A 14,107-nucleotide genomic window follows, 5' to 3' on the forward strand; every position below is an offset into this window, starting at 1 on the left:
CGCCACCCCTACCCCCACCCCATGCTGCACGGCTGCCGCCGGCTGCACAGCTCTAAGCACGGCTCTGTGGTGGTGGCAGGAGGTTTTGGAGGCAGAGGCAGTCACCGCTAGTCAAATCGCTGGCACAGTAATTGCGATTTGACTATACATGATTTTCGCCTTACGCGCTGACTTCAGAACATAACCCCTGCATAAGATGCGACTGACCTGTATATATACATATACACACACACACACACACACACACACACACAGATATACACACATCCAGTTATCCTTTAAAATACAGATGAACAATAGAACAAACCAGACCAAAGGATATTGATCAGGCAACCTTATAACTCTTTTCATATACAACCTATTGCTTCAAATTATTCACATAAACTGTAAGGCACAGTCCACAAATATAATCAGCAGTCCTTAGAGTACCTGGGTGCCCTCCAGGGCAGGGGCCCGACTCCCAAAGTACCACTACAGGAAAGGGGGTGGGGGGAAAGAAAAAGGAAAGGAAGACCTCAAAGACTGCTAAGCTCTCTCGCTATCACCCAGGAGTGGCCCACGTGGTGCCCCTTCGCAATCTTCGGTGGGTCCCTGTGGGGACCCTCTCTCCAGGGTAACTTACTACTCTACAGTCCCAGAGGGTTGCCACTTGTTCTTCATGTCAAGCTCTGTTCCCTGCTGGGTTTTCCTACTGCCTGATTCTGCTGCCGCCGTCCTGGCTTAGGTTCCACATGAACCACTGTGTAGTGGATGCTTTGCCTTGTGCTGGGGGTTGGAGGCCTGGACAGCCTTTTGCAGCACCGGGGCTCAGTCTGGTCCCAGATCCTCTGGGCAGTGTCATCTGCACAGAGCTGCTGCCCCGTGTCAGCAGCTGTAGACCTGAACCACCTCAAGCAGCTCCCAGGGTGTCTCACCCTCCGTGCAGCACCTCCTGCACCAAGCTCCCAGCCTTGTTCTGGGGGTTGAGGACATGAGCCACCTCATGGGCTTCAAAGATCCTGCTCTGTGCACCGGCCTGTGCACCGTGTCTCTGGTCACACACCAGAGGTTGCAGACCTGAGCCACCTCATGCAGTTCCCAGGGTCTGGATGCCATATGCCGTGTTGTGCACTGACAGCCTAACAGCTGGAGCCATGCCACACTCCCTGCTGACAGAAGTCTTCAGGGGCTCTTCCTGGGCTACTGCTGAGCCCTGCTGAGCAGCTCTCCTCAGCTTTTCTAAGCCCCGCTCTTCTCTCTTCTCAGTCCCTGACGCATCTCCACTTGTGCTGGGCAGGCAGTTCCTTTTATATGCTCCACGGCTCCGCCCCAAAGTCTTCCAGACCTGACAGTTTGCAGTCTTCAATCAGGTCCGGGAGAGCTCTTCTCCTCCTCCCCTCAGGAAAGGGGTGTGACCTTATTTCCCTTGCTGCCTTCTGATTGGTGGATGGGCTCCACCAATCAAAACAGCAGGATATCAAGCCTGGGATTCAACCCAAGCTCTGAAAGGTAAGCCTGCTACACATATACATGCCGCAAGACTGCTCTGATGCACTGTGATTACATCCTGTCAGAGCAGACTCAATTTTGCTTGTTCCTCTATTATTAAAAGGCAGCAAAGCTACTGAATGGATATATACATATATTTAAAAATATATACAGACATCCTAGTTTTTATAATGCTCTTGTTGAAAAAGAGGCAACAGATTAAAATTACTGCTGCCTGACCCCAGATCCCTTCCCCTAGGCCCCTTTCCCAAGCAGTGGTTGGCTACTGCCTGGCCAGGGCTGCTGCAGGGAGGGAGAGTGCCCAGACCCCTCTCCCTGCTGCTCCCCCCACAACCTGGGCTGCACTGTGGTGCAGCCTGGCATGGGCAGCTGCATGGAAAAAGACCCCAGAGCCCTTCCCCTGCATCTCCCCCGCCACCCCTTGCACCAAGCAGCAGCACACCTTTGCCTGGCCAGGGCTGCTGGGAGGGGCAGGGAGACCCTGGAGTCCTTCCCCCACAATCCCCCTAGCTGGGCTATGGTGCACCATGGATCTGGGGTGGCTGCAGGGACAGAAATCCCTTTTCCAGCTCCCCCAACCCCAGCAAGGCTGTGCACTGGGCTGAAATCAGAAGCTGTTACTCAGTGACAGCTGAGAGTAGGACCAGTCCAGGCTTAGATAGATTAAAGGAGCTTTGCCTGAGTCTAAAGCACAGCCCTATGGAACACCGCCTGGGATGGCAACGATCGCGCTCTAAGTTAACCCTGTGTATGTGCCACAGACATTCGATAAAGTACACAAAGTGCTTTAGGTTAGCACATATCCATCAAGAGTTAACTTAGGGTGCGATCTGCCATTTTTAAAGTGCTCTAACAGCCATGAACATCTGTTCAGTTGCAACTTTAGAGCGCTTTCTGCCTGCTTAATGCACAAAATGTGTAACATCTGTACCTAGCCTATGTGTTTATGAGCTAAGACAGGAAACAAAGTTCTTTTTTTCCTGAAATCATAAAACAATTATTATGAAGAACCTGGTAAACATGCATGCTTGATTAAAAACAATTCCAAAGAGAAGGTTATTAATTTCCTACTGATGGTCAAAACCCAAAGACATATTTAAAGGGCTGAATGCATGTATTTTTATAAATAGTCATATCTGAGACGTAAACTGCCCTGTTTTGTAGCTTTTAAGGTTATCATCTTGAAAGTAAAACCATACGCTGAGATTTCTTTAAGTTTCTTAGATTTAAAATTTTCCTATTTTGGGATGAAAAACACACCTTGAAGATAACTTGTGATGGACAAAAACACCTGCTATTTCCTATAATTTCTAACTTGGAAAATTGCTTATATCAATCAGAGTTACTATTTCAAAAAATAAAGCTTGTCAGAAAGATTCAAATTCTTTTTAGGTTCTAAATACTGGAGAAAAGAAATATTGTAGCAACTGAAAAGCCAGAACCTGGTTCTACAGGAAGATCTGGGGGAAGTGAATATCAACCTTGCCAGTTAAACATTTATTATAATACACAGCACTGAAGTGAAGTGGAATTCATTTCAGAAGTCACCTGTTTGAAATCATCAGTCAGTCCATTTTCATGTATTTTTCTGCATTTCATAGTTATATATTAAACAGGATGATGCTTTTGTTTATGTGAGTTTGTAATATAAGTGACTATCATCATTCCTAACATGCATATTAAACATAAACAAAACAAAAATGTGGAGAGCTACATGGAAAGGAAATATTAAAACAAAATTGTTACAGCTTTATAAACTGCTTGTTTCTTGTCAATGTGTTGTTTATGGCCACTTGTAGATGACACTTTTTAGTGGATTTAAAGTGGGTTAAATGTCTTTGCACTGCTTTAATGGCATTGCTGTTTGCACATTCGGTGGCGTATTGTGCATTAATTCCAGCCGCTGGAGCACATTTAGCAGCGTAATGCGTTTTAAAGGACTTTGGGACACAGCAAATGGCTTTGGGGTGCTGCAAAGTAAAACACCTCTGAGGAGTTTCAGTTTCCTACCCTACAGCCATGGAGGGAAGCACCAGGCTCCATGAGGCTCAGGGGCTGTGCAGGCAGACAAGGCAGGCAGCCTGGCAGCAGCCCAGGAAGGGAGGCTCCACAGAAGAGAAAAAAACAGTGAGCCAGATCTTTTTTTTTTTCCCCAGAGCCTGCCTGCCTGCCTGAGCTGTGCGGGGGCCCGGTGCTTCCTCCATGGCTGCGGTGTCCCCCAAGACTGCCCGAGCCAGGAGGGTGCCACCTGGGGGAAAGCTGCTGCTGCCACGGAGGGAAGCACCAGCCCCCACCTGCAGATCTGGGACTGCTCTGCCCCCCAGCAGCTCACCTTCCCCTCCCTGCTGCTGGAGAGGCAGGTAACGATCAGGCTCCCACATGGGTACACGACACAGGGGTTTACTTCACCCTAAATTGAAGCATTGTTTTTAAACCACAGCTTCAATTTAGGGAGAATTAAACCCCCATGTTGTTTACAAATGTCCTATGTGGTCTTAAAAGTCACATACCTACATATCTAATGATGGTAATAGAAATGCCTTTGAATGGTAACTACCATTCAACTACCTTAAATATGTATAATATGAGGAAAAGGAAATTTACTTCTGTCCTAGCAGACAAAAGATCATAAAAATACATTAAAATCAACTGGAGGCAGGGTTAGTAAAATCTCCAAAGAAATCATGAAAAATAGGGAAGGAAGGGGAGTAATATTAAGACTTAGATCCTACTATTTCTTTGAAAGGACAGAATAATCCTACAATGCATGCTCACACCAATATATACTTACTCATGCAAGTAGTCCTATTAAATTTAACAGGCCTACTTACATGATCAAGGGTTACTCAGCATAAGCCTGAATTGCAGAACTTGGTCCCAAGACAATCTCTTTGCAGCACAGATTCACTGAGGTCAGAGTAAATTTCTGCAGACAAACTTCTAAAACAAATCAGGTAAAAATGAGAGCAGTTAAGATAAGGAGAACTGAAATACTGTATAAAATGCCTTTAAGTTTTCACATATATTCAGTTTAATGTGATCTGAGTTTAGAGATACATCCAGATTGATGGCTTAGTGATGGGGCTCTGCATTGCTCTGTGGGAGATTTGGGTTTGCTATCCAGGCCTAGCCTCTCACTCTCTGAGCTTTCAGAAGCTCCCAGTTTCAGGAGACAGTACAATCACCTTTTGGCAGAAGCTGCCTGGTTGCTCATCAGAGCTTCTGCTAGCCTGAATCCCATAGCTCAAAGGACAGCGGCAATAATGAGTTATTTTCTAGAGGAAATTAAAACAGAAAAAAATTAAAGGAGTAAAAATATCTTCATGGGTCTCTTTCAGACTGCAAAGGCCATCTCTCTTCTCTACCTTGTAGAAAACAAACTTTTACATAAATTCAAAGAACTATATTGTCTGGATGCTTTAATTAATTTCAGTTTGTATTTCTGCTAGTCTCCAATTTGACTTCTGCAGCTGCTGCATCTACTTTAATCTTGGCACGGGTTTGTATAGCACAGTCTGTCTCCTCTCTCTGGATCAGGAGCTGGCATCATGATTCAATAAAATTTAAAAGTGCCTTTGATCATCTACATTTCTACAGACTGATTACAACTTCAAATAAAATGAATACAGGCAAAGAAACCATAATGCCATTCACTGGAGGATAGATAATTGGCAGGGAGAATTTCACCATCTAAAATTTTACTAGATTTAATTAGCAGACTGTATCAATTGGCAGGTAGAATTTCACCATCTTAAATTTTACTAGATTTAATTAGCAGACTGTATCTGGGCATGATAAAAAAAAGACAAATTAGAAATTACAAATGTGTGATGTCTGAGATTCGCATTTCCTTTTATTCCTGATTGTTGAATCTGCACAGCACAAATTCATTTTATGACAAATTATGGGGAGTTTGTAGTACATGTGACACATAACAACAGTGAAGGTTAAAAGGTACTTATTTCTTCATCGTTCTTCTTCAGCTGATTGAAATATATTTGAAAAAGACTTCTGTCTGGGACAGATATACGATTTCAGGCTATAATGTGAACTGGGAAGCATACTGTCGTCATAAAAATCAAGCAAAGGAATAACCAGCTATTCAAAATCCCCAGTATTATCTTGTATATGGGAATGCAAATACAAACCCTGTCAAGATGTTTTAGCTTAATACAGTGTAAAAAGAAATTTAAATTTGGATTACAAAGAGATTAGAAACCAAAACACTTCTAATGTTGAAAAGGCTACAAGAGATACTGACAAAACAACCACAGACCAGAGTCTCGTGGTTTTCAACCTCTTCCACGCTGGTAAGGACACACAGGATTTCCATCCCACACTAACTGGGATTTAGCTGGAACTCCCCTCCTGCCAAGTAGCAACTATATGGCTCAACTATCAATTCTAGAAACAGAGTTTTCTTCCAGGATTGAAGATTAAGATGAAATTTTACTGTACTAGAAGAAGAGCATAAACATTTGCCCCTACTCTCATGTCTGCTTAACTGTTGCACCAAATCAAGGCCTGAGGCATTTTGAAGGAAAGGTTAGATCTGCTCTGTTTTGCCATTAGGGAATTTCTCCTCCTACTGAAATTTGACTGTATAATCTGAATCATCCTGGTTATTTCCACCATGGCTTCTCAACATGAAGTAGCAAGAATGGAGCCAGAGGCTTGAGACTAGGAGAATGTCAGTATATTCAGTTCTAGGGTGTGGAGAGAAGTGCATCATGGCTAGGCTAGGAGAGGAAGTAAGATGTGACACATGGCTACTTGACATCTTTCCCTCAGCTTTGAATCCTAAGGACAAACATGGTTATTCGTCAAATTTTCACACAGAATGCAAACTTGCAACAGTGACTGATAACCCATTTCTTACTGCTTTCTGAAAAACTAGAAGATTATCTATCTAGCTTTATCACATTAATGAGACATCAAGAGTCACTCCGCATACCATTAATGTACTGTTTTAATTTTCAAAGACTGAGCCATAAACACTCCCCGCAAGACCCTGAACTCTGAGTACTGTGAAATCTGTAATTCATTACTTTGTCCTTGAGAAACTATATTAAACCCTTTAATTGATAAGGGTAGTTCATTTATTTCCTTCATGAATAAAGGCAGTCAGGAAGCTTGTGTTAATAGAGAGATGAAAAAATAATACTGCCTTAAACAAAGGTTCAATGGTGCTGAGTTCAGGCACTGTAAAGCTGTATCCATGTTTTTATGGATAAAGGTACAGGAGACCCTCACCATTCATGGGGGATACATTCTCATATCCCCCATGAATGGCAAAATCCATGAATAAGGCACTGCATTTATGAACCCCATCTGCATTCATAAATGCAATGCCTCTGGTGGGGGGGCACGGCTGTGCCGATAATGGTGGAAGTGTGGCAGTGGCAGCAGGAGCACGGTGGCAGTGGCAGGAACAAGGTGGCAGCAGCAGGAGCCCGGCAGTGGCAGGTGTGGAGCTCCTGAGGAGCTCCTTTAAGTGTATTTAAAATGCAGGTTTGGCATTCACGAATATTTGAAACCATGAATGCCGAACCCATGAATAGAGAGGGTTTCCTGTACTGACTTTCTACTTTACATAGGATGCCCTGATAAATGTTTTAAATTCCAGATGGATGCCTATACATGAGCCATTTCTCTCCACCTCTCACAGCTCCTAAAACAGTGTTACGGTCTTAAAAAATCCTCTGAGTCTGACTCATAACCTTTAGTTTGGATCAGTATACTTAATGAAACATTTTATAATTTATACCCTTGAATGAATGCTCACTCTGAGGGAAGAATTCATCATGAATATTTTATTCAAAATTCTTCCTTTCTGTTGTGGATGGTCTGCAAACAGCTTATGATTTTATCAGATCTACTTCCATTATTTGAAATTATTCAGCAAACAGTTCTTGACCTGGACAATGTTCTTGACCTGTAAAATGTTCATTAGCGGTTCATTTTGAATGTTAAATATTCAGATTGTTTTGACTGAACTCACAGATCAGATGGTAGCTTTTTCACACAAATATCTTTGCAAATGCAAAATTCACCTGTGCCTCTCCAACAATGTTCATTTCTGCACAGGGCGTGCCTACACATGCATTTACTCTGGCTTAAATTTACTGTCAAGTAAGTTACTGAGCAGTAAGTGGGAATAGGCCAGTGTCTATATGTGCAGGCAACCCAGGACTAAATTTAGTCCCAGGTCAGAGTAGCCTACCATGTGCCTGTGGCCACCAGGGGGGAGCTCCAGCCTCTGGCCACATGGGTGCCAGCATTTGGGACTAGCTTTAGTCCCAAGTTGAAGCCAGGAGAGGCAGCCAGCCAGGAGCCCTGGAACTGGGCTCAAGCTGGCCCCTAGTGCCTAGATAGACCCAGCAGGGAGGCCCTGTATTACTGTGCAGTACCTAATTGGGCATAAATTTGATACCTGCATCATGCAGGTATCGAATTTATGCTCAAGTTGGCATAAATTGCCATATTTACTGCACAGTATGGGTGTGCACAGTAATTTTGGTTACTGTGCAGTAAATTCACAAGTCTAGACATGCCCAGAGTACTATCAACAAATTTAACAACCAGACAAAGAGACATCATCGCATGTTCAAACAATCATAATACTATGCCATAATAAAAATACCAGAAAGAGTACTGTACGCAAAGCAAAATACACTGAATACCTGAGGAAAATAACAAAGCTTATCCAGCCAAAAGCTGTTCCAGTTAAGTTCATTTGGAAGGAAATTTGGACCTTTGCCTCATTTACATGAAGAATCTTAGGTCTTGAAATCATTATTACTTAGCTATGATTACTTAATTGGAGAACCACCAGTTCTTCCACTCGAGTGATTTCAGTGAGACTGTTCCCAGAGAATGGTTCTAATTAGGGTGAGGGAATTAGTAGAATTGGGCTCTACTGCTTTGCTGATCACATGAGAATCAAAAGAAAAAGAATATTCTTTTCCTTCAAAAAAGTCTTTGAACAAGAGCTATGGATAAGGAATAGGTATATCAATTGGTAACTATGGGGGGAAAGGTATCTTAGGCTGCTCAATACTCCAGCTTGAGTAACTGGTCACCCTTCAATTCTTAGCTGTTATTTCATTTTTAAGAACCACATGCCTCATATGTGTCCTAAGTGAAGCTCCACTGTTTGAAATCCCAGTTCTCTCTCTTTCATGGTAATATTTATAACCAAGTTCTAAGTATCCTGTAGTTTGAGAACAGAACCTGGTATTTAGCTTATGCTTTATCTGTTTAACCTACCCTGAGGAAAGGTATTTTGTACCTGAAAGCTTGTCTTATGTCTCCCCCAACTATATAGATGGTCCAGTAAAAGATACTGCAAAACAAATCTTGCTTCTTGCCTATTACCTGAACTATCACATCTATAACAACACTATAATATCACTCCAACATGAAAGATATTAAAATTCATCAGGTAGAATGGAAAATTCACAACATGAAGGGAAAAAAGAAGTCAGCCTAAATAGTAGCATCTATTTCCTAAGCTTACATAGTGGAGTTAAACTTAAGTCATTGTTTAATTCAGGTTGTATTTGTTGCTTTCCTGTACCTAAGGAAGGGCATTTTGTCCCTAAAAGCTTGTCTAGCATCTCTCCCAATTATACGGTTGGTCTAATAAAAACATATATATTTCCAAATAAATCTTTCCCCCTTCTGTCAGCAATGAAAGGAAAGGAAGGAAAGAAATGCTGCTCATAATTCCATTGGCTAACCAGGCAATTTAGCTGGAGTTATGGCTTGAGGGGGGGAAAAAGGAGGATTCTCAAAATGAGCAGTTGTGAAAATGATATGCCGAGAAAAGCACTAGTGCTTTCTGACCTTTTGAAAATGACAGTGTCATGCTGATCCAGGTTGTACAGTTTTTCCATTTGCTATAGTAAGGGCACAAACAGCCATCTTGCCTGGTACCAAGAAAACTATTAAATAATACATCTTTTTGTGTAACTGCCTAAAACACCATACATCATGCCACATATATTTGTCTGTCAATGATACAGTGTCACATAAATGATCCCATCAGATCTAAACTAATGGAGATGTCAGTCTGCTTCATAACACATTTGGATTGTTGGTTTCTACAGGACTTCAGGACGCTCCACCTTTTTCCCCCCTGATATTCTAAATTGGATCAGAAAGATACTGTTCATCCACAACTTTTTCAGAAAATAGCCAAAATTAAGAACAAATTTGTAATTAACAACAAGAATGTAATTGAGCTTACTAAAATGAAAAATTCAGATCTGCAAAGGATCTGAAATTAATAGAGGAAGGTGTTTGGAAAAGAAGCATGAGCATGAAAACACCATTTTTAACAGATGGCTAATTGGAATATATAGTTTTCAATCCTTATATAAAAAGAGCCATGTTTGCATTAGATAATGTCTTATCTAAAGAACAATTACAGGATAATGTTCTTAAAGATTAATTTTCTCAATTGTAACTCATGCTTGTTTGTGGCAGTATATAGCAAATTCTAACCTAGGCATCTGGTATTTAAATTATATTGTTCTTTTGAATTGATTTCACTAACATGCTAGTGACCTTTATATAAATTGGTTATTCATTTATAAGTACGTTTAGGTCACTCAGAGCTTAGCACAGTAGAGTATATATCAAATCAATTGAAAATTCAAAATGTCAAGGGCTTGAGTTCATTTTCTGTTAAGAGAAAGCTTCTGGTTATTCTGGACCAAGCATGCAGATACATCTCCACTTTGTTTTTCTGAGACCTTCTATTACTAAGAATGCCTCTAGCATATCAAATGCCAACTATGTTTTAAATGTTTTTGCCTATGGCAGAGTTCAAGATATTCATGATATATTATAGGAATAGGAAAGCATTTTTTCTTATGATTTAGAAATCTAGATTTCTACCTTGTATTAACTTGTATGAAGAAGAATGCATTGAGACCTACAAACAAAATGAGATTGTTTACTTTGTCATTCACTGCAACTGTACTACTTTTTCCAAATTTCACCAAAAAAAGCTCTTTAGATACTTTACAGTTCATTAGCTACTAAATGGGTATACTCAGAAAAAACACAGCAAGGGCTTTATAAGTAAAGTAATTCTCCAAACTGGATTGCAATGGCCAAGTGAAATAAAGGAAAGCAAATAAAGCTGTCATACCGGTGAACTCCACTGTTGCACATTATGATGTGGCAAGCTCCAAGTCTGCTACAAAGTTCTGAAGAAACCGAGAGCAATCCAACTCCAGAGGCACTGCAAGCAGTGTAAGCACAAGCAGCTGTGCGCTTGGATCTGATAAATGACCCTACCAGCCGGTAAAGTTCATCCAAAGAATTGAGGGGCCGCATTAACTAGAAGCAAGAGAGAACAGACATGATTCAACATTTGCCATCAAAAGGCATATGAACTTCCTCAAGATGGTGACAGCTAAATGGTCTAAAGTGAAAAGACAAGTGCAAACATGGACATAAACACAGGGGTGCCAGGACTGGCAAATGGACTCTGAGAAAATCAGCTTATAGTTCAAATAGAACTATTATTTGTTTATGCGAATGGCCATTCACTATTCCTGATTGAAGCCTGAGAAGGACCAATTAGAGAAATGAGAGAGAAGAAGCCACAAGACAATGAGCCTCACAAGGAAAACTGAAAATGGCAGTTTAACTTTCTACAAAATTGAAAGTATATACGTATTTCGTTTAGAAAGAACAGTCTTCAGGATATGGCTAGAAGCTAAAAACAGTGCCTATCTCACAATGCTTTTTGAACAAGTGAAATGAATTCCAAGTCACAGCTCTGCAGATTTCCAAGTCACAATCTGCCCAAGAGATACCTACAGATTCCAGCAGAAGGAATCCTGCATCCCAACGAAGCAATTTTTAAAATCTAGAAAAGCATCCCCTCCTGGCTATTTGAATTCCTTGGGGAAATGGTACTACTGCTTATGTCTATATTTATTTATGTTTTAAAAGTGTACTAGTTTAACAGAATCAATTTAAAAATCAATCTAGTTAAACCAATGCAAACCCCTTACTGTAGGGAGTTATAACCCTAAGGTTAAGCTGGTTTAAACTTTACTATATCAACTTAGCTTGCATTGGTTTAGATCAATGTTTAAATTGGTTTAAATCAGTAAACTTGGTGCAATTTTTCTAATTCAGATAAGGCCTTAGGGTGCCTGAACACAAACGTGGAGGCTGCTCCAACACACTGTAATTACAGCGCGTAGGAGCAGACTTGATTATTCAGCTCTGCTGCAGCATGGCAATTCCTGTGCTCCAGCAACCTCCTGCATCTCAGGTATCAGCGTCCCTACACTTAAAAATGGTGGCATGGGCACCTGAAATAAAGTTTGTCAAACGAGCTTTAGTTCAAGCACCCCCACCACCTTTTTTAAGTGTGGGGATGCTGATACATGAGACACTGAGGCTCTTTAATTAGAGCAGCTCTCAGAGTCGCTCTAATTAAAGCAATGCCCGCCCTCCCAAGCACATGTAAAAATTCCCTTAGAGACTTTTCATAAAAAACTTCTGTGCTGTAAAATGGTATGGTCTCCAAAAGTTGTAGGAATACTTCATGCCCTTCTGACCATCCAGGAATAAAGGTTTAAAGAAAAGGGAATTTTTTTTCTTAATACTGAAAGGAGAAACCACTTCAGGGTCAGTGAGGAGCTTCTAATGGTGACCCTGTGAGGAATTCTTTTTCAGAGAACAGCATATATGTAGTTCATTCTCCTGAGCAGACACTACTCTCTGCAAGCATGCCAGATACTGCCAATTGCCCAAAGGGGCAAGGAACAAGCAAAGCCCCATTTAACCCTCTGTAGTCAGAGAAATTGTTTCACTTCACATGTGAGCATATGTCACATCCCACAAAGCACAATGCCTCCTAGTGGGGCACGCTATCCTGAAGCAGGGCTGGGAAACAGCCATAGGGTCCTGAAAAAAAGAGAGCTCAAATTTAAAGGGGATTAAGAATAATGGAGTATATAACATACAGAGCTTAATTAGACAGTTCACTTTTTGATTACCTTGTCTACATAAGCAGCTTTAGATGTTGAATTTGGAGGCAGATTTGACTTGTCCAGGTAAAATGCCCTGAGAGAATAAACATACAAACAAGCCTGTTAATTGTTTAAAAGCCTTTATGAAAGTATACACAAAAAATAAAAGTCCTTTGATGTATGTTTTATTTTAAACTTCGTGACAAGAGACAAACTAAGACATACAGAAGAGCAGAGGTTCACTTATCCTCTTCCTTTTAAAGAAATTAGGAAAACGTTTTCTTCCTGCTTTTGCAGGAAAGCTACAGTACAATAGATTATTAAATCATGTCCATCTGCTGGCTGGTAGACTGTGCATCAGGACTCCTCCCGAATATATTGCTGTCACATTACTAGGAAAACTGAACGTGAAGGAGGTTTTCACCAAAATCTTCTGCAAAAGAAGTACAAGAGAGGCTTCATAACAGTTTGGATTTTAAATGGTTAAGAATGTGAATTTTTGCGTATGATACTTATGCATTACATGCTTGTATATTAGAACATGGTTACTACAATAATGTTAGAACAGCATCCCAAATATGATAGGCATAGCACAGATATACAATAACCCAGTCATTGCCCTGAAAAGCTCATGATACAAGCAGAAATAAAAAATAAGATAAGTAGGTAGAAGGGGAATGACTGAAACTAGCAATACATGTGCCAGTGTATGTGGATGTGCACATGTATGTGTAAACAAAAAAACAAGGTAATCCTAACCTCTTTAAAAATGCTTCTGTGTATAGAGAAGGAGCTAAATGCAAATAATGCTCATTACATAAAAGCAAAATATGATGCAAGAGAGATGCTAAATGGCAGTAAGGCTTGTAAACATGATGTATACTGGGCACTGACACCTCTTTTTTTTCTGTCTTCTCTCATTTAATTATTCATGTTGCATAAAAAGTGTCCGTAGAACACAAAAAAGTGCAGTGTGTGTTTTTCAAAGGACAGAGGCTGGCTGTTGTTCTATATCGGGGCGGGCAATTATTTCGGACGGAGGGCCGCTTACCCAGTTTTGGGAAGATGTTGAGGGCCACATGGGTAGCCCCACCCCTTGACAGTTGCCCCATCCCTTGGTCACCACCTTGGGACCAATGTACCAATGTCTTGGGACCAATGTTCCAGGGCCAACGCCGGCAGGGCCCAGGGTGGGACGCAGGCTGGCAGGGGTCTGTGGAGCCGGGCTGAGCTGCACCAACAGCGAGAGGGGAAAGCTGGACCAGCTCCATAGAGCCCCTACTGGCCAGGATCCTGTACCCCTGCCACCCTGCTCTGGGCCCTGCCAGCACTGGCCCCAGGACACCAGTGTGCGCCCCACGCTCCTGCTGGCTACTGCACCTGTTCACTCCCAGTGCTCCCCTCAGCCCCGTGGTACAGGTGCGGGACAGTGTTCAACCCTGACTCCATGCTCACTGGCAGGGAATGAGTTGGTGCTGAGCACAGGGGAAAAGCGGCCCCTGCCTGCCCCATGGCCAGCGCCCTACGCTGCAGCTACTCGTAGCCCGTGCGGAACTGTCCTGAGCAGGCACAGGCAGACCCATACAGGCTGCGAGTGGCTGCAGTGCAGGACGCTG

At 41.9% G+C, this 14,107-nt stretch overlaps 1 protein-coding gene across 1 annotated transcript in view; it reads right to left on the reverse strand.

Moving 5' to 3' along the window:
- The window catches only part of PREX2 (phosphatidylinositol-3,4,5-trisphosphate dependent Rac exchange factor 2), a 327,787-nt gene that overhangs the window by 32,195 nt on the left and 281,485 nt on the right, over positions 1 to 14,107 (reverse strand). The window contains exons 37-38 of the mRNA XM_025210219.1: positions 12,519 to 12,585; positions 10,649 to 10,839 (exon numbers count right to left, since the gene is read on the reverse strand). Of these exons, the coding sequence (XP_025066004.1) occupies positions 10,649 to 10,839; positions 12,519 to 12,585 (258 nt within the window). The remainder of the gene's footprint in view (positions 1 to 10,648; positions 10,840 to 12,518; positions 12,586 to 14,107) is intronic.

This window comes from Alligator sinensis, unplaced genomic scaffold (genome assembly GCF_000455745.1).
Source record: "Alligator sinensis unplaced genomic scaffold, ASM45574v1 scaffold1102_1, whole genome shotgun sequence".
In the NCBI taxonomy this organism is placed as follows: Eukaryota; Metazoa; Chordata; order Crocodylia; family Alligatoridae; genus Alligator; species Alligator sinensis.